General features: G+C 39.3%; 1 protein-coding gene across 1 annotated transcript in view; it reads right to left on the bottom strand.

Annotated features, from left to right (window-relative positions):
- The window catches only part of onecut (homeobox protein onecut), a 263632-nt gene extending 252477 nt beyond the window's left edge, over positions 1–11155 (bottom strand). Inside the window, exon 1 of the mRNA XM_090402187.1 lies at positions 9891–11155. Coding sequence (XP_090258313.1) covers positions 9891–11155 — 1265 coding nt within the window. The remainder of the gene's footprint in view (positions 1–9890) is intronic.
- Between the last annotated feature and the right edge of the window lie 11134 nt (positions 11156–22289).

Below are 22289 nucleotides of genomic sequence, written 5' to 3'. Positions count from 1 at the left end.
TGTCTCTCTCTGAACCTTCTCTTAAGCTTCTCGAAGCACCACAAGGTTAAAAGCAAAACAAAAAATCCACTGTGCTTCACAACGATGTTTTCCACCTTTGTCATTGGATTCAAAGTTCAGAACTGAGAGGAATATAAGTCTGATGAACCTCAATTGTAAATCCACACTCGCCACATCGCTTATAACAAAAGTTCTTATCCCCTTCATGCTAATCCTGTGTGACTGTAACATGTCACAAACATTTCAAAATCTCTGATTATTTAAACTATAGAAAAGACAACCTGTGTTGTTGTAAAACGGGTTACTATAAAGCCCGAAAGAATTCACTGCTGATTTCAACCAGAACCCAAAGGGCACATAAATAACATCGGTAGGTAACGCGAACCCACTTTTAGATTTCAACCTGCAATTAGCGGTTGCCACAACATGAAGTGAACAGCATGAAGACTTGAACCCAGTGGTAACGGCACAAATGAAATCTGATATTCTGTAAGTTGTCTTTCCGAAACTAAGAAATGGTCTCAACAACAAAATATTGTTCGTGTACAATTACAGGCAAAGCGTTGAATTGAAAGATTATGGAAGCCGCTGTGCTTCGTGTTAATCCCGTGTGTTCTCGCCGATTTGAAGGATGAAAACCCTAACTTTTCAGGAGCAAAAGATAAAATCTTCTTAAAAGTTCTTGCGCCCTATCCGGGATTCGAACCCAGGTGTTTCCAACCAAAACGGCAATGTCGATACGACTTCACGTTTCCCCATATTCAGAAGTATAATTCTTTCCACGCTGTGACGCCAGATAACCCCATATTCAGTTCAGTCGATCACCAACCCTACGGATTTCGTCCTACTAATATTTGCAAGAATACTTCACTTTTCTAAAGACTGTAGTCACTTCCTTTTCTACCTGCAAGTAATCAAAGCATACAAACTCCTGAAAAATACCCTCAGCGACGCCACTTTTAAATTAATGTTGGTTGTGATTCACCAATTCGTATTTCTGTGGCAATCTCATAAAATTTAATCGATAGCAAATTAATATCATGGGTTGGATAGGCAGCCATTAAATAGTTCGGATTCTTGTTGCTTTTACCAAAGAGGACAGTCTCGCACCGTCCTCTTTGTTCTAATATAAGAACATCTCCAAAGGGAGGCTTTTACAAACATCTTCGCAGAATTCGTCCCTGAAGCCTGTTGAAAGAAAAGTTGGTAAAGTATCCTCCCAGAATTTCGCACTACCCCTTCCCCATTCTTAGAGAGGAATGGAAGTAGCATCAGCAGTGATGAACAGCGTGGTGTAACAAGTTCAAAACTCCCGTATCTTCATCCTGTCGGCAATGCTCTTTGGATGGATTCGAATCATTTAAAAATTTCCAACTTTTCTGATTATCTTTCTATATTAAAATATTTTCGCTTGTTTTTGCCTCTCAAGTAGAACCTGTTGTAATTAAGTAATTAATTATTGTTAGTTAAAAGCCATGCCCTCCCACAATATAAGGGCATCAGTCAACTCATCTTTTAGAGAAGAGGTTCCGGGTCTAAACTGTGAAAGAAAAACACTTCTGTTGTTAATTATTTACATACGATTGGAAACTGTATTATTCAGTTCATGATTACGAGAGCACGAATTTTAAATATTATCTTTAATTAGAGATAATATTCTATTGTTAAAAAACAGAAATTAAAGAAAAACGGTCCGAAAGAGCATAATTCTGATCCCCCCCCCCATATTCCAAGATTCTCTGCAACCCGAGAGAAGCACTTCAGTTTATACAGGAATTATGCTTGACGATTTTCTTGTTTGAGCAGTTCGTACATCTACGGAATGGCTGTCTTGACCTTCCAGACATGTGAATGACGATAGATGACATCTGTTGTCATGTGGGTTGATGACAACTGTCTCCGCGGTCTTGCAGAACGTACTGCTACTCCGATCCTTTGCCACTCGAGTTAACATTGCGTAGAGAAGGATCAGAAGATGTAATAAATAGCGATGAATGGATAAGAACTTGGGCCACCAACAGTTTCATATTTTGTTATATTGTAATAGTAAGAGAAATGCGTATCGTGTCTTTATGAAAACGGTAGAAAAAGAGAAGGAAAGATCTAGAGTACCAGACATCTTGCAAAGCAATATACGTACCAAGAGTCTTCTTCCTAAGAATGTAATCAAAGTCACTAAAGAGCTTGTGGAGTCAGAAATTATGCTTTATGTAAAGAATAACGGTTCCAACAGCGCGAATAGGTAGATAAGTAGAAGACAAACATTGCTCCTCTTCAGGTGTTGATAAACCTAACGACACAAAATATCTCACAATACAATAACACGAAAGACCAAACAACTGTTTGGTAGATTACTAAACGTATTAACAAGAATTATCAGCATCGCTCCATAACATCACTACAGAGATGTGATCTTCCACGTTATTTACGCAATCGTTAATTACACAGCACGATCTTCCAGTTCCCCCCCCCCATCAAACTGTTTGATGAGTTCTACTAAATTATTGCAGTTTTCTCTTTTTTTTCTTCTTTGAATTCTAACGTTCAAATGACCTCTACGCTCCCATTGTACCTGCGAACTTGATCTACTCGATTGTTTGAAAGGAAAAAAAAATCAATAAAATTAAATCGTAACTCTCACTAATATCTAGCTGAAAGTATTTGTTGATATAAATTTTATTTTTCAAAATATTTTGATATAAAGTTAGCTCTGTAACTGGATCGGTGACTTAAATGGTCTGTTTGAAACGGGGGTTATCGAAATTGTTTGTTTGACTCTGGGTTTAGATTACTGACCAAAGAAACATTCAGACTACACAATTTTCCCCTCTTTCTGACCCCCCCCACACACATTATATTTATATGATCATAATACCAGCTCAGTGGATAGCGTATCAACTCACCAGCCAAAGGGTTACGGGTTCGAATCCCACCGTGGGCATGGATGTTTATGATTGTCTGTGAAAATACTAGTGAGGGTGGTGAGCGGTAGATGGCCTTAGTGTGGTTGCGGTCAGTTGGTGATTGAATGGTGGAGACGGAGTTGTGGAGCAGGTGCCCTCCCTCGATGAGTCTTTGGACTCCCTGAAGGTGTCAAATATATTTCCTCTTCTTGTTTTGAGGAATCGACGGAAGGGTGGTTTTTTTTTACTCGCAAAACCCTGACGTTCTGTAGCATACAAATCCGTGCAGAAGGGGTTTGTAATTTAAGTAATTAGAAGCCAATAACATTTGTGGGTTATCATTCGAGCAATGATTTTTCAACCTTTTGCCTTACAAGGTATAAGAGAAAATACAGAATAAAATAGAGAACATATTAGGACTATAAAAAGGGTAATGTTGAAGACTGAAGAATTATGATTTTTTGGGGAAATATGACTGAAGAATTTAATGAACCGAAGATTATATAGATGTTGATTTGCGTGTTGTAAGAAATAACAAAAGTGTGCATTTTTAATTATTCGCATATTTCCAGAAACTCATCGGCTAAGTATGTCTCTGGAGATGAAGAGGAGCCTTTTGACCTCTACATTTCTGTAGAGGTCAACGAGTGCCTCTAGAATCACAGATTCGAAAGGGGAAAACCAGGCATGATTGGTAAGTAGAATAAAATTTGAACACGTGGTATTTACAATATTTTTAAATATCTGAACGAACATCTCTTTGAAGTTCTACAACCTCTGCACTGTTGAATACAAAGATTGAAATCGGGATGGAAGAGGACGTTCCCGAAATATCTCGCAAAACACTTCTCCGCCAGAATGCGAGACAGAGAATAAGATTAAGGTGCATCGCGTTCCTTCCTGTCTCATTCGGGCGAGGCGAGGGGGTTGTAATTATTGCTGACCACCAAAGGTGTGTTTAGTGGACAGCACATTGAAGACGAATTCGACTTAATGATCGCACATCCCGAACGCCTAATCAAAGAACGGACTCCTGGAATTCGTGTTTGGATGTGGGTGCTTGAGCTTCTTCATCTGATGAGAAATAAGTCGGATTATTTTAGATTCTCTTCCAAAATAAAAATAAATCATTGGACTTAACCAAACCCTTTTCTGTTCAGTAAGCAGGAATTGTGTTAACTGAAATGCAGACCTTTCACACAAACTGGCATATTAATTAAAATGCTCAGAATTTAACCATTTCGGTATTTTAATAATATTAAGCGTTGAATTTATTCTTTCTCTCTCTCTCCCCAATGTTAATAATAAAAATTTAATTTTTATTTTTAAAATAATCGAAACTGTTTATGCGTTTAATTCTAAAACTTCCCTAGAAGAAATTCTATTTCGGTTACACATTTTCTAAATAAATCTAAAAATGGCTTTTGTGTTCATTATCTCATTCCAAATAACCGACTAATCAATCACTCTTTCACACCTCGTACACAATCATAACAAGATTGCTGATCATGTAATGATTTAATCCCTCTGTGCAAAAGTCCTTGTGATAGAAGCACGCTCATGTAAGACCAACATTTTGCTAACAATCTCATCAAATTGAAATACCGTGAGCTATGATTGCTACGTTCTCCGTAAATATAACTTGGCCTTCTTATTTTCTATTTAAGAAGATTGCAATGCCGTAGCGCGCAACCCTTTATGCGTCTTACAGTACAGATATATTGCTCTGTAAAGAGTGTCGAAGCAACTCTTCGCTAGAAATATATTTATCAGTTATCAGCATCGTGTATTTGTGATTAGTTGTCTTCTTTATTGAAGACATTTTCAGGGACAAACACCTCCTTTGACCCCTTCGTTGCAATTCGAACATGAAGACCGAAAATAACCCAACTACCCGTCGTTATAGTGGCAGCACACTATGAACATTTTGCATGACACAGCTTCACAATGATAGGGGGGGAAAGAGAGGGGGAAGAGTAAAGGGCGGGCGGGCGGGTGGAGTAGTCATGGAATGAACGAAGAACAAAAGATAGAGCTCTCCTGCCTGCACTGCATGGAGGTGGAAATGAGAGGTATACAGCGATGGTGGGGCCCATTACGCTCGATCCAAAGAGGACCATGCTAGGGATAAGGCCAGTAATCCTACTTAACTGTGGCACCTGCTGCCCCCGACCAGGGGAAGCTTAGTTGGCAAGCTGACTCATATATCAGAAGACGTGACAAGACCCTCACTGCCCGCCTAGTTAGCTCCACTTGGCAGCAACTGTGTAGGGATGGATAGAAAGAGAGAGCCCGCCGGCTCGCGTGCACACACACACACACACACACACACACACACGGTATACTGCACATTGCCGCAAAAACGCAAGAGCTGGCAATTTAGCATAGGTCCGGAGACTGTCGCTAACTTCCCAGCTGGTCAAAACTGATGATGCAAGTTGATTGCTTTCTTTCTTTCTTTCTTTCTTTTCCTTCAAATGTCACAAAGTATTCTAAGAAATGAACAATGACTAGTCAAAGATATTCAATTTATATAGTTGCCATTTGAGATTTCTTATTTTCAAGTTTCACATTCGAAACCTGATTACCTCACGTTAATCCTAAAGTAGTCTAAATTAAATTTTATATTATAATATATAGCTACGAAAAATTACTATCACGCTGCCAACACAGTCATGAAATAATTCCTTAAAATGACCTCTAGTGAATCGTTTTTATAATATGGGCAAGTTCACTAGTCTATTCCAGTAAGAAATTGGCTTATTATGTACTTCTTAAATAGTTTTAAGGATAATTTAAGCTCAGCATCGTTTTTTTTTATCTTTTTGTTATTTTTATTAATATATCTTTAGATATGATTTCTACATCTTTTATTAATCGTTTGTTCATTCATATTCTTTTTTTTTTACTAATCATTACGGAACATTTAGGGCAATAAAGTCGTATTATCCGTGTTGTTAACGAACACCAACATTTGTCGTCCAGCAGACAAAATCTTTTGGATAAATTATTTCATCATTTTTTCAAGCACCGCAACAATTTCAAGCACTTCATGTACATCAGAAATGATTGGGGAAGTCTTATGCGCCATGGATTTTCCCAACAAAATCTAGCTTTAATATGCTATTTAGCAGTAATCGAAATATTTCCTATAAAAGCTGATATACAGATTTTTCTGTAGATATCTTCGTTCCTTCTATTAAATATTAATTTCTGTTGCTCATTTTCATGTTATTTTTTCAGTTTTTCGTATTTTGAATGCTAAAAATCATCTATCGTATTGGAACAGTCCTTACGGATGCCTTTAATCAAGAACATGTGTACATTAAAGGTGAATTTAAAATTAAAGACTTCCGTCTCCTATAAAAGACGTTATTTTAATGTTTCTGAAGTGTTTTTGAGACCGAATCTGGTTTAAAACTGTCATATGAAGAATCAAACGTCCAGCACTGCATGTTACGATGGTATACTGGAATTATCCACGGTTTATTGCAACCGATTAGGAATGCATTTCTAAGCATTTTATTACGAACTGTTCGATTGCCAAAATACTTTATCCAATTTATATACATTAAATACATAATTTTGTATTAAAAAGTAAATTCCGACAGTGAATTCGTTCCAGAAATCAATTCTGTTGACGGCAGTCTAAATAAATAATTTGATCCGCAACCATTGCCCCTGTAAAGGTGATTCTTCCGTATATATAGTAAGCTATACAGTGAAGTGAAGACCGAAGCTAATTACCATCGGCATGAAGACAATCAATTATGAGGAAATAAGGTTTGGTGCTTTCATCAAGATCATTAATGCTCTCTCTCTCCCTCTAGAAATGATGTAAGAAGCCATTGTGGAGATTTCCTTGTCATTTTATGAGCACTATAATCAAATCGCTTCTTGACATTATATACGTATAAATTCGTTAACAATTTGGATAATTTCACGTCGGTGGCAGTCCGGATCATCTGAATTGGTTTTTCCACAAATTCTAACTTCTTAAGAAGCTCCAGCATTTATAATTGTGTCTCGATGTTACGAAAAAATATAATTTCTCAGTATAAATTCTCAAAGTTGCATCGTTATGAATTGAGTGCATTCAGAATGTAATTAATTCGAAATATGCTTTGAGATTATTCTGATTTTCAGAACAAAATTCGAGTCAGGCTGAAGATTATTCAACTACAACGAAAAATAACATTTGTTATGACCTCTTCAGTCCAAAGAGATAATTATTCCTTAAGAACTGATTTAAAAAAGGGGGAAGTAGGTGTGAAAAACTTGTTGCATTGGGGGTGGGGGATGAAGCCATCGGAAATATCAAAACAATTTTTATTTCGGAAGGTGCTGTATGTAGCAGAGTAGACGGATAATAAGTGAATACAATTCTTATATTCCACCAACACACACTGTGTGTATATGATTATAAGTCTGGCGATTTAGTCTCAAGGTTGGAAAGCAGCACTCATAAATTAGAACGCTAGCAAGAGGAAAGGTAGATAGAATTAACAACGAGAAATAGATAGTCTGCAGTGAAAACGAATCATTCGCATTGCTATAGCACCAATGGGTCGGAGCAACTGCATTCTATTTAAGAAAGATAAATCTACAGACAGAATTTTCTCTCCTCTAAAATGCCAAGATTTGCTTTTTCCACTACGAGGTCAACACCACGAGCAACTGCGATTGTTTCTGTTTGTGTAATCTGTCGTAAGAATGTATTTGGCAAACATCTCCTCGCGTTTCTTTTTCAACGACTCCTCCTGCAATGGCTCAAGAAAGCTCTTTTCTAAGATGTTTTTATGAATGAGATCACTTTTACAGCACTTACTCGGTGACTTTAAAATATCAAAGGCTTCTTCCCCCCCCCTTCTCTCCTTCCACAGAAAACAAAAGTCGTGCACCACCCACTGTACAAATGTCTCAAAATCTAAAAAGCACCAAGCCAACGGCGTAGATTTGTTGTCCCTTCCCGCCCTCCACTATACCCGCTTGGCACCTGTCTCTGTCACATGTGAAAGGAGGCTCCGAGCTTCCGTAGCCCGAGCTGCTCCGATTTTAAAGGCCATTAGCTTGGTTGAAAGGCTTTCTAGAGGAAGAGCGTCCTTTTTCAGGCCCCGTAACCTTGTTCCTGACTCCAACAGCTGTCTGTGGTCCCTAAAAAAGCGGGTCTGCACCGCCTTTTCTTCCCCGCACCTAAAACCTTCCATTGCCCGACTTGCGGGTTTGTTCGCTCGTTAATTTTAACTGGCAAATATGTGTACGGAGTTTTTGTGGACGGCCGCTTCCCAGCAAGACACCGTGTCAAGCGCCGAGAACAGTGGGACATGCAATAAAGCACTTCATCGCCACCGCCGAACAGACACCGAACAGCAATAGAGTGGAAGAATTTGTTCGGGACGGAAAAAGGACGACTTAGTGAAGCGGAGATGTAAAACTCCTCCCTCCCCGTCATCTCTCTCTCTCTCTCTCTTTTCCACCCTCTCGTTCCCAACGTGCTAACTAGATCCATAAAAAGTGGATCTTTCCTTTCTTATTTTAACGATGCTTCGTTTTCATTATGGATGGCCAAGTGCAATGTTGATGTCCCCCCAAACGACGGTGCCTCAAATATTTTATTCTCCCTAAAAGAGAGAGAATCTTCCAACACTCTTATCATTCTGTTTTCTTATTCTCCCGACCATCATTTATGTGTGTATGCAGTTCTATCTCTGACGCACTTTTTTTTTGGGCATTCTTTTAAAAGACTATTTACGTTACCATGAAAGCTAAATTAAATTCCTATCAGGGCTAATTACGTTTAATTTGAAACGAGCCTTCAAAGAGAATGAAAGCCCACTTAAAATAGCTGTCATTTTTGAGATGATTACCCAGCACACTAGAAATAGCAGCAAATGTTTGATTAGGGTTAGTTTGAATGGAAATTAACAAATAGAAGTTTAGATTTAAACTACTCGTTTTCTTATAAACAGAATCGAAAAATGAAAATGCTATTTGCTTTGCTTCCAGAATGTATAGAAAATCTTAGTGAACATCAGAACTCGACGATCTCGTTCTGGTTGAGGGAAAAAATAAAATTCCGATTGATTTCATCTTGTGAGTCTTTATATTGTTATTATCAGTTTTCAAATATATTTCACTTGAGGTAAGAAAGAATTTTGGGGAATAAACACGTTTGAAATAGTTTGTAGAAATAGATAACATTATATGTTACTGTAAAACAGAAGCGTGTTAACAAACCAATTTTAAACTATTTCACGTAGTGGCTAACATCAACTTTAAGGGTAACATTTCATTGAGAAATTTGGATGCGTTAGCATTCTTTGGCGAAGTTTTCATATCTTATATGAATCTTACATTAGCGTCAATGAAAATGCATATTCTAAGGCTTTACTCTAGATGATGTATCTAAGTAATCAAAAAGCTTAAGAAATATCCTAATATTTTATGCAATTTTAAAAACATGTAATGGCTTCAGTTATATTTTCTCACTTGCCTCGCTCATTTATCCATCTATCTCTCTAGATGGAGAGTAGATCGCCCGTTCTAAAAATCACTAATAATCTGCCAAATCATTTAATGTTTTTAAACTTTTAATAAATAAAGATAAATATTTAGATGCTGTCTTTATATTAAATTCAAGTTCAAATTATTTTATCGCTTCCTATTTGCTAATCATGCGTGCACTTTCGTGCCTTTAAATCTACACTCAATTAACATAAAAGTTAGAGTGGCAACGCGTCTGCCGCTATTTCGAGAGCAACAAAAATGAGTTGGCTCCTCGGTGAGCATTTACTTGACGGCAAAAAGAGTAAAATAATGAAAAATTGAAGGTGGCGTTCATTACCTTATATGCAAGTGAGAATAAAGAACGCCTTATCTGTCTCCATCCATACTCGTAGCTATTACAGACGAACCCGGTCTGCACCTGGAGATAGGATGGGATTATTAAAGTGTTAGCCATTGATCACCTAATTCTGTTTACACTACTTCCTACCTGCTAATCGGAGAGCAGACATCCTCTGGAACTCTGGCTCCTCCAGCCACTTGTACATTCTGCGGAAAGTTTCCCTCCCCGACTTCAACTTGCTCCACGGCTTCGGGTTCCGCAGGAGGTCAGACAATGTTCCTTGGGATCGGCAGAGGACCCTCTGAGCGAATATGGCCTGCGGGATGCTATAGCGTTTCAGCTCGGCACTTATCCGCTGGGCCAGTTCTTTGGTGTTGATTTCTTCCACTTCGTCAGCCGAGTTGATCTTTGAACTCGAAGCGGGGTTCACGGTGATCTTGTTGGTATTCGTGATGGACACAAGGGAGGTCACTGAATTGGTCATCGAGTTCGGGACACTTGCTTGGATAGGCGCACTCGGCTGTGTCAGGGGAATGCCAGCCGGGGTGGGGGTGGGTGCGGGAGCTGCAAGACTGGCGGGAGGCACAGGCGTGGGTGCTGTCAGAGTCGTGGCTGGTTTCACGTCGTGACCCCGCGACTGCAAGTTCATTCCTTGCAGATGGCTCGTGGGGGGCGCGTGGGTGACGTTCAACCCGTTCAGTGTGGTCATCATAGCAGAAGAAGAGTGCAGACTGACCGTCGGATTCTGTGGCGACGTCAGGCCTCGTGACAGGTCACGGTGGGTGTACGCCTCGTACCCATTCGGCGGCATGTTTTTCTCCGGGGAGTGCAGCCCGTTCTGGGAGTACGGTGGAGACGGGATGCAGCTCTGTTGCGTTCCGAGACCGTTTGCAGCCATCATGGACACGGCGGAGGGATGGGTCGAGCCCAGACTGGGACTCATGTTCATGCCCGTCATGCTCCCCAGTTTGTCGTACTGGTAGCTGTTCATCCCCATGCCAAGGTTGTTCTGCATGAGCGTGAAGCTGCCGCTCACGTTGCCTGTGTGTCCGTAGTGGGAGAATTTGTCCGACATGGTCGAGATGGGCGGCAGAGGTTGCAACGGAGTGAGGGTGGCGTAGCTGTTTGCGGTGGAAAACCCTGGCGACATGCGGCCATTCAGGGTCTGGTAGGTGGGTTCCGTGAGGGCCCGAAAGTCCGAGGCGTCGAGCATGTTTGCGGACACACTAACGTCGTCGGCGTCCGAGCGGCTAATGTCGGAGGTAAGCTCGTGGGCAGGGAGCAGGTCTGGGGGGTCTACGCTGCCAACGCTACCGACGCTACCGACTGACTCAACTGGCTCCACTGACTCTACTCGTGCTGTCTCGCTGATTTGTTGCTCGCTCGACTCTCCCATGTTTTCCATGATTTGCGCCTTTAATGGCAATCAAAATGCATCGAACGGTTCGACGACACTCCTCGCTCCGGCGTAGATGGATTTTAACGATCGGTGATTGGATTTTCGGGCTAAGTTAGAGCCTGGGAATGGACAATTGGTAGAAAGTCCCGGACCACACCGCCATGTTGGCTGAGTGGGGGAGTGCGCTTTGCATCTGCGCACGGAGAAGTGCCGACTACCCATGCGCGCTCGGCAGCACGCTATGTTTTTGTTCGTCTGCTTTATCTCTCGACCTGCCGGAACCGCAGCCGTGCAGGCCGTAACTCTCGAAATGCAACTTTATTCGGTGGTGGAGATTTGGCGAGCCAATTCTTCGCCCACCCCGCAGGTCCGCAAGGTGACAAACGCCGACATCGAAGGGGACTCGAAAGGCGACACATTCAAACGAAAACCCGTTCGCCCTCGAACACATCGAGGCCGCCACGAGGTTCTTAGCAGCAGACGAATTTCCAATACGTGAGATCCTCGCGATCGATATTAATTATCTCTCGCTCGGCCCCTCGTGCACCGCAGCCACTTCTAACGGTGCTGCGGCGGCGGGAAGGTCTTATGCGGGAAAACGTTTCCGAACAGTTACGACCACGTGGTGAACATGACATCGCCTGGCAACCAGTTAATGTAAGCGTTTATTTTTCTAAAATTCATTTTGCTAGAGACGCTCCTTTCCGTTAAGCGCGCTCTTTTTGCCCTCAGTGTCCGAATGTCGTCGCTTATCTGCGTACCCCCCTCTTTCCTATCCCCTATACACGAGCTTACTGCGGTCACTTATGCCTCGAGTTCATGCGAAGTTTATTTTTATCTCTCCCCTACCTGTTCGCATGGCGTTTATTTATTCACTGAGCACCCTCCCCCCCCCCCCCCATTTAAAGTAATGCTTCTCTTTCTGCCCCTTAGTGACAGCTTACTTCTTTAATAATTACTCCAATCCACTGCTAAAGGAAGACGAACGAATTCTTGATAAGAGAAATGTTTTTATTTTTCGGTTAAAAATTGTGTTGCCTGCCTCAGTAAAACCGTCTCGGGGTTACTTACACCTCTAAACTCTTTCGAATCGTCCCATCGTGTTGTCAAAGGAATGAACAGACTTCAAAAAGGCAACTTGTTCTCTTTCATTATATAAAAAGGCTGAAATCAAATTGGCCTAAATGGTTGCCCCCCCCACCCCCTCTCCACACCACACAAGCCAATTGGATCACTGAGGCGCCGTTCACACATCGCCGAGGCTGTTTTTCATCAGCACTCAACTGTGGATAAACAAACCCGAGAGGCGTTTTCCATTTGCATCCCCCACTGATGATGTTCAGTGAACAACACCATCGCTAGTTAAACGGAGGATCTCGCAATTTCTATTTGCCAACAGAGCGATGACTGGCTGTAAAATGTCAGTCACCCCTTCTCTCTGTTGCCAGATAAAACTGACCACAACCTTCGTGGATGATTTTAAGGGTGAGATTTCTGCTCAGCCTAATTCAAACATGCTTCCTGTTAACAATCCCTCACCATGTGTTATGGATAAGAATGATTAATCTCGTACCCAAAAAATGGGACTGTTTCCTTTTCAGATTTCTTCCAACTTGCATTTTCTTACTAATAAAAATGCTAAAGTTCTTTCTAATAAACGATCAGGATTCTTAAGGGAAACTTCTTCCTATTGTGTGTGTGTGTGTGTGTGTGTGTGTGTGTGTGTGTGTGTGTGTGTGTGTGTGTGTGTGTGTGTGTGTGTCAGAAGTTCAATGCCTGCTATCTACCGAAACATACACATTTAATATAATTCCAAAATCAAAAGGGTTCTTGAGGTGTGAATCTCGTATAAGCCGAAATGGATTAAGAATATTGTAGTTTGATAATGTAAGTGCATAGGAGGTGAGAAGAGAGGGGCCTTGGGCCTTTAAAACGTTCGGAAACTCTCTCTCTGTACAACTAATATAAATAAATCGTATCATGAAAACTGAAGCAAATAAGAAAGATATTTGCTTCAGTTTTCATGATACGATTTTCCTTCATTTTTAAATATATACAAATCACCTATATTTTCATCTATGTTGGTTCGTTCAGATGCAGATTTCTTCTATTCTTTTTCAGAATTCACTTCAGCACATGTAATATTTTTTGTGCTGATTCTGTTGTCTGAGTTCTCCTGTTCCTAAATGCTGTCGGAAATTTTACGCTTCAGTCATTCATGCAGTTACATCAATGAGTAAAGTTTGCATCACACATCATTGTAGACATAAATAGAATGAAACTGGTGTTTGTATTCTTCCCTTAAAAACAAAGACTTCGTGTTTGTTTTCACGCATAACTTGGCTGAATACCAACAGCCAGTTTTTTTCTGTGACATTCCATAAAACGTACGAAATGTATAGCGCGTATTAGCATAGTGGATAGGCTAAGGGTCACATAATCCCGATACCCTCCTCTAGAGATAAAACGTGGTATTTCAGGACTCCAATGGGCAAGATGAAATTCATCTGCTATCTAAAAACACTCGCAAACATCATGCCAACAGCGAGATTCGAGCCCAGACATTAGGCTGGTTTAACAGTTGCTTTAATCAAATTCTTGTGCACTTTCGAGTGATGTTAAGAATACGACAGTAGTGTCACACAATTTAGTTTGCTTATTTGCTAACTTCCTATTAACTATTTCTTCCAATCTCATCTGTTATCTGTCAGTTCTCCAGTATTGTCAGATCTTCTAAGACAGTGGTTCCCAACCCCTTGGGTATCCCTTTTAAACCCATTTCTATAAATTGTACCCATTGTTTTTAAAATAGTTGTTTTTAAACACTTTTGTGCAGTGCCTATTCAGTACATTTTGTTTACTTGACTTGTTTTTCGTGTACCCCTGGAATGGCCCAGCACGTACCCCGCGGGATACGCGTACCACCGGTTGGGAACTGATGTTCTCAGGCATTAACATCAATCCACCTTTATCTTGGTCTTCCTCTTGGTCGTTTTTCTGCCAACCTGGCAGAGAACACTTGTTTTGCTAATCTTTCTTCGCCCATTCTGTTTAAGTGACCATACCACCTGAGATTAGCTCTGCTAACGCATTCCTGGATGCAGACAATCTCAAGTTCTTTCCTAATATCCTCGTTTTTAATAGCATATTGCCATTGATGCCATCTGTTCACTCCCCTAATCTTTCCCAGGACTCTGTGGTCTTTGATCAAGTGCTTTATTTCTAACCCAATTCTCAAATCCATGACTTAAAGCCAGTTTTAACGTTCTCTTGTATACTGCTAATTTATGTTTTGACTCCCATTCCATATAAATATACTCATTTGGCTCCCAACCATGTCAGCGTTCTTTATTTTATTCATTAATTCCAAATATAATTTGTCATCTTCACTAGAACTTCTTCCTAAAATAGCTGAGATGTTATGAAACGAGATGCGAAAGAATATTTCCAATTTTTATACGAAGTTTCATTTAATACTATTTTCCTTCATAATGATCCATACAGACAATGGATAACAGTGGAGATGGTGTACATCCTTGTCGCGAGCATGATTAACATCAAGCCATCTTGCTGTACTTCCATTTCTAATTGCTGACTGAAACTTAAAACACAGACTATGTATTTTTCTCTCTTTATTTCTACAGTTTTTTTAGATCTGAACAATTTAAATACAAATCCTTGTTATATTCCCATGATTTCTCGACTATTTGTCTCATTGAAAATCCGATCCTGGCAACCCCAATTTGACCTGAATTCAACTTGTGGTAGTTTCTCTTCCACTCCGCAATTTTTCTTAATCTCTTCTCAAGTATGCTGGCATAAATCTTGCCTGTAACACCGTTTAGAGAAATTCCCTCTGCAATTCCCACATTCAGTTTTATTTCCCTTTATATGCACGAGAGATCTCTCCTCATCATCGGGTATGTGATCTGTGCAAGACTTCTGGGTTATGCCGTGCAGCCAACTGCGAAGCTTTTATACCTCCACACTTAGCATTTATAGTCGATTATTATCTACTCCAGCTACCTTTCTACAAAGTTCAGTGCCTATTCAGTGCATTTTGTTTACTTGTCATGGTTTTTATGTACTTAACTTTCTTATATTATATCTGTGTTCAGGACACCTGCTGGCTTACCTGCAATGAGCTCTCGATATGATTACTCCCTATAAATACAAGAACTTCCTCTTAAATCTCTTTGTTGCAGAACAGTTCGAGGCGACCTGCGTTAAAATTAAATATTTACATAATTTACTCAGATACATAAAGAACAGACAAATAGGTTTAGAAGATTCCTTAAAAATTGGGTCTGAAGTGGGTATTTTAAGTTTCACTGTAGAAAACAGACACATAGACATAAAAATCATCTTCTTTAGGTCTTGTTTTCTCGCGAATGCACTACGGAGGAAAGCACTACGAAAGGAGTACACTCTGTCTAACCTCTAATGATGCATCTTCCCATCTACTTGACACCTTATGGCCACTACCCCCATATGAGGTAGCTCAATGCTATAGCATGATCTCTATAATGCTACGTAGTTCACTACTTCGCTTATGCTTTCATAATATATCTATCTAATTTTAATATAATATTAAAAACAAGTTTAAGATAAATTTAATTTCTCGGCAAATTTTAATATGGATTTTGAATACCTAACTTCATCAAAATCCCTCAGCCAGTGGCGAAATTGTATTCGTATTGGCCAAGAGATTAAACATTAGTTAATTATCCTTATTAGGCAATGAAATAAAACAGAAATATTTACGTATGACATCAGTAGCAAAACAGCATAGTTGCAAGATTCATGTAAAAATTCACGTGACTAGAGACAAACTACAAGACTTGTATACAAATATGGAACCTGTGCAACTGGTATGAGAAATGTGCGTATGATTTCCCGCAAGTAAGAGGAGGTTACACTCCTAGCACAGTAAATAAAGAACCCAGTATAGGTGCAAGAGAAGATCTCGATAAATTTTGCGCATATCAAAGATACAGAAACAAGTACTTGATTATTGTTACAATAAGAGAGATGCTTGTAATGAACCTGTATCTACTTAGAGGGCTTTTCCATCGCTAAGAATTTGATTTTATTTTTAATAATGAGAGGTTGGCATGATTCTTCTAATATGATGAAAATGACTGACTGATATTTGTAAGAAATACTTTTACATAAAAAGTCTAAATCGGGACCTTTAAAAAGAAAACCACGATCTGTTCAGAATTACAAAGGAAGTGTCAAAGATTGATTTAACAATTTCTTTTGCAAAGATGTCTCCTGTCAGAGTTTTCGGATCTTCAGAGCGAGCCACCTCTTGTGAGTTTTCGAGCCTTCAAAGCCTTCGATATCGGAAGGTTTTTTTTTAAAAAAAAGCGAATGTGTTTGCATCTTAGAAATAGTGATCGATGTGGTGTAAAATTGATATTTGCAAATATCGATCAGTCGAGCGAATAAAGAATTGCGTCATCCAACTTTGTTCAATTTATTGCGTTTGTTATACCTCCGTTTTTTTTTTTCTGAACTTTCGTTTTAATTTCAGACTTAATAGTTTTAAATTTGACCGACTTGAAATTTCGAAAAGATGGCAGAACCAGCAGGTATTCGTATTAAACTTATCAGATTCCCAAGTTTTACACACACACCTTTACTAGGTCAATTGCTGACCCTCATTTAAACAGGGGAGCACTCACTAAAGAATGTCATATACTGAAGCCAAAAAAAGATAGAGGGATATATATTTCAGCGTGGAATCTTCTCTCAACATAGATTGGAACAATGAGACCGTGGTTTCTGAAAGAGAAAAAAAAAATTCATTCGGCGTTTAGTGATCTTGCTCATTACAGTACTCATCCAAAGAAATTCACTTTTTGTATGCAGACCGCCGAAACTTTTGAGAGTTCTCCGCCAAAGCAGTTGTTCACAAACAATAGTCATATCTTAGTACGCTAGAAATGCAATGTTAATATGTTGTCAAAATGGCAAGGGAAGGATGCAGGACGTTGAGCTGCGAGCTGGTTTGGACTTACAGCCGAAGTACTCAACGAGTGTATTGTGTCCGCATTGCACTCATTTTTGTGGCCTGTTTTTCGAGATGATGTTTCATATAGAAAAACATTCCTCCGTCGTATAACACTGGCTAACTTGCATTCAACTGAATAGCACTTATAAAGACTCTTCACATCATAGACGGGATTCGAACCCATGTCTTTCCAACTTTGGCTGAGTGGATAATGTCTCTACTCTTCAAAAAAGGCATAGGAGTTTAAGATGAATGCGTATTTCATCACAACCTCCATATTATGTCGACAGATCTCAGAATTAGGAAGAACATCTCTGATGGACAGACGGTTGACTGAGTTTGCATTAACTGAGATATTTCTGAGTAAATACGGTATTAACAGTGTAAAGAACAGACTCTAATCGTTCAGGCCGTGCGTGCACTTTGTATTGTATTAGAAATTAAATATGAAAAGTTATAAACTGTCCCCGATGTCTTTGTTTCTTGCGTAGCGAGTTGCTTTCTGCACAGTGTACTTACAAACCGACAAAATAATTAACTGGATATAATTTTAACATAATTCTAACAAGTTTGAAATCGGAAAATGTTGGTAGCGAACGAATAGAGCGACTGCAATCCTTATGCTAACTGAGGATGCATCTCATTTATCTAAATAAGCAGGACATCAAAAGCAGTACGGTAGAGATTGTAACATGAAACGTATTTTAACCACACAATTCGTTTCAAAAGTAAATTTAGTTGTTTCATTTCTGCCTTCTCATTTTTGGTGCAATGCATTTAGCACGTTAAAGAGTTCGTAACTTCAAATAGAAATTAACCCAAATAGGGTGGTTTTGCTAGTGAGCTAAAAGCAACCAGGATATGTAAAATAAACCTGTGCACGCACGCACACACACTCACCCACCCACCTTATCACTCTATCCTCTATCTTCCTTCATAACAGAAAGCATACCACCATTATCAAGGGTTTCATTAGCTCTGATTTCATACTAGCTTAATGTAGTTAAGCGCAGACTATGAAAGCGCTTTAAAATTTAAATTAAAAAATAAATGAATTAATAAAACCACAAGTTTACTTGCCATTCTCTGAGTGCCACGCTTGAGTTACCAGTGTGCTGTCAAATTTTACTTGGACACGTAATCTTTGATGGTCTGGAAAACAAATACTAGGAATTGAGACCTTATGTTTGACTAGAGTGTTAAGATAAACTAAAAATAACGAAAAGAAAAAAAAATCTGAATCTTGAAGTACTTATTGGATTATTAAGTGAATTAACTCCTTCTACTCAGATAGTCGTTGTGTTTAACCTGGACCAGAATTTCGGGATATTTTGTTTTCGAAGCGGAGTTAACTATCCATGTTCTGACTCAGTTTTGCATCCCTCACACTCCAGTTTATCCTTTCGAAAAAAAACACGTGAATCGAACTGAGAACAGGAAACACGCGGAATATTATACAAAATGGTTCACCTAAATTACCATTCACATTTCTTTCTAAAATGAACTGAAAACAACAACAAAAAAAAGATTGATTTACAGAGTGGAGCACGCTGTTCCCCACCTTGTTGGCTATCCGGTCTGTTATTAAGGAAATTGTTTTCGTTATACTTACGTAGTTAGTTGAGTAAAATCTTTCTTATTATGGTAAGACTATTATATTTCGGAGTAGTTTTCCAAAACACATGCTGATTTGAAATTACACACAAAAAAGTGGCGCTGTGATCTCATTTGCAGCTGGTGCAGAAAGAAGCTGCAGTCATTGCAGGTTGCTTTGGGGGGGGGGGGGGGTAACAGAAACAGGAATAAATATTATAATTAGGCATTCGAGGTATGCACATTACTAGAATATCGACAGAAAATATTCCAGTAATCCCACTGGATTACTGCACTGGATTTGTCTTCTACTGATGGATGCAGTCCTCCATCGGTAGAAAACGTGGAGCGGTGTCCATTGTCTGAATGCATCGCTAATGCGTGCGTAAACGGAAGCTGACCAGTGATGAACGATCTCAGAAGTGAAAACAATTGGGTTAGCAATACGAGCATTTAAAGGACACGACGATTTTTTCGTAGTTCTTTAACTGGAGTGAGTATGCATATGAAGGATGCGCACACACGATTCTCTTACAAATTCCTCCGACAAAATAGATAAATCAGCTTGGAAACGGGTAACAAATATCCCGCACTGGCTCTTAGGCCTCGGTTGCCTCACTCCTGTTTGTCAACACTTCTGTTTCATAACAGTGAAAAGAATTCGGGGAGTTCCTTAACGATGCAAGAATCATTTGGTAACATGGTGGGGCCCTCACTAGCTTAGGAAGGTTCATGGAACAAGTAATATAACCTCATGAGGCTTATCAATGGTCATCTGCAATCCATAATCAACAATTCGCCCTTGTTTACAGAGTTGTTTCTTAATTTAGAAACTCCTAAAAAAAGAGTATCTAGAACTCTCCGGCTAAGCGCCTCGAAGCCTCACCATCAACAAATAACAAAAAGTGAAAGTGGATTGTCCTAGCGAGCAGCTCTACTAGATGCTTTGTTGATCACGAACTTAAGTCCACGAGTCTGTGTTATATTCAACCACATTCAACCCAAGGTATTTCCTATCAAAGACACGCATTCTTCCTATTACACTGCTGCACTTTTTAGACACACCGTCATTAAAATCCGTAACAAAAATGTTTCGTACGGAGAAAGCAAACAGGCAGTATGTAAATGACTTTGTATATTCTATGGAATCCGTTTGTCTGGTAGATCAGAGTATTCAAGATATACGTACGTCCTCTGCCTATCAAAAACAATGTTGAGATTGGACCGTTTGAAGGTAATGTTCCATGGATATTATTCTAGAACAGTGGAGTGTTCTAGTATGACTTATTGAACCAAACGGACAGAGACAGTCTTTTCAAAATTACAGTGGGGAATGTGAAAATGGTTTCTTTGTACATCGAGAATAGATCTGGAAAACAAAAATGTGTTAACTCTTCAACCCGAGAAACATCGGGTTAAGAGTGTCGTCATGTTTCCATTTCTCTCTGAGGACTTTCTTTACGCGTGGAAATTTTCAACGTTGACATTTTCCGTGGCACTGACAGCATTCTAGATCTCGATTTAAAAAATAACGGATAAACGATCCGTTTTGAATGGAAAACCTCTGTAGATTGTTCACTGATCACACGTCGAGTAGCATATGCGTATAGTGAGGGGGTGGGGAGGAATATATTTTATTTAAGAAGGTATAGTATAGCAGTTCTGATAAGTCTTTTGCGGAGATATCTACGTACTGAATGGAATCTAACACATTAATTATAACCCGAATAATTAGTAACAAGAGGACATTATCAGGAGACACAACAGAACACAACTAACTCCAGTAACAAAGAAATGCCTGCTTGGTTAAATGCTTCGAGAGTGGTGGTTGCATTCTGTTTATTTAAGTGTCGAGGTGACTTCATGTTAATATTCGTTGATTTTGAAGGACTAAAGGAAAAAAATTCTGCGAATTCAAAATCGAGATCTGTTAGCAGCTTGGTTTTTTTTTTTTCAGCTTAATAAAATGCTTGAAATTATCAAACGTGGTGTTATGCTGAGTCATTCCAATTTTTTCGTATTGCTTGCAATATATCTTAGGTCTGCAGGTTCTTAGTTATGGCGAACCTCTTTTCTGTGCGTGTCAGAATTCCAGTTTTTCTTCCTGCGAAGATGTTGCTGGCTCGAAAACATACGCGATTAACAGAAATAAATGCACTGCTCTCATAGTCTTCGTTGCTTAGACCAAATACTTCCTCCAGTCACTTTGAAAGGATACAGGGTTTGTACAGGTGTATTTTTTATAGGTTTTAACTAACCATTTGGTTCAGAGTGTTGAGCATATTCTTCCTTGCGTAGAACCAGATCTGATGCCAAAACAGCCTATCACTAAAAAAAGTTTGAAGCTTCGTAATTTATGAGCAGGAATGACAAAAATATATCTGCATGCGTGATGAATTGCAAATAAACTGATCACGAAGGAACGCTGCGATTTCGTGCAACGAAAATGTCGAGGATTGGTTTGCCTTACTTTTTTCTATTGTATGATGCTCCCTCCGTGTGAGTGGGTTGGTGGACACTTCTCGAGTATAAAAGGATAATGTAGCCAAATAGCAAAGATGTCGTCAACTATATTTTGGTCAAAGAAGGGCAGTCGATGGTCAATATTTAGAGTCACTCCATATATAATTTGACAAAAGATGGCAAACTGGGGGTGAGGCAACATGAACCTCAGGAGAGCTCGTGACCATGCCTTCAACTTATTTGTACAGCTTTAGGGTCAGAAGTAAATGTGTGTTGGGAGGTATCAATAATGATGCAAGGTCGAAAGATTAAAATTTAATTTCATTGAATCCCTTTTTTTGATTAAAGCGTTGCAACCTGACATATAAAAATTTTAAAAACGAAAATATTCCCTTTTTTTTTTTTATTTATAATTGGAATTTGTTAAATATCTTCAACGTATTAAGTATTGAAGTTACGTCAAATGGAATTCATACGAAAATTTTAAAGATAATCTTTATATAATTAGGTAGTTTTATTATTATTATTATTTGTGATGGGAACTTCGTGTGGAGTTGAATGTGAACTACAAAGATTTTTGATGAAGGAGGAAGTTGGGGGAGAGGGATGCGACATCATTTAAAGGTCAACTTTTTAGCAACCCGTAAAGCACTAAGGAGAATACAGCTACTCCGTAAATTGCACTTGGAAGCAGAAGGACGAGTGGCGATGACAATATCATGATGAATAACACAGCGAGAAAGAAGTGACCATTGTCGTTTGTCTCTAGCAGGCTGGTTATAACGCGAGTGTTCTTCGGTTTAATTACGCTACTCTTTTAGCAAAACTCTCGATACCAGTTTCCAACAACTCCCGAAGACGACGAATCATGCTTAGCACTACAATACTGACACTTAATTAGTAACAAGTAATTCTTTGAATTATCTGAAGTATGCGTAATACGGTTGCTATTTAATTTATTCCACTTCGGCCTTCTTGGAATACTTTGAATATTTCAGGGTTGCTGCTGGTCGTAGTGATCAACTGTTATTCGTTTTTGTTGTTTTCTAAAAAAAAAGTAGAACA

Source organism: Typopeltis vanoorti, chromosome 12 (assembly GCF_054136105.1).
Source record: "Typopeltis vanoorti isolate ZY-2024b chromosome 12, IOZ_Tvanoo_1.0, whole genome shotgun sequence".
NCBI lineage: Eukaryota > Metazoa > Arthropoda > Arachnida > Uropygi > Thelyphonidae > Typopeltis > Typopeltis vanoorti.
Note: the sequence above shows the minus strand (reverse complement) of the source record. Positions and strands in the feature narration are given on the sequence as shown.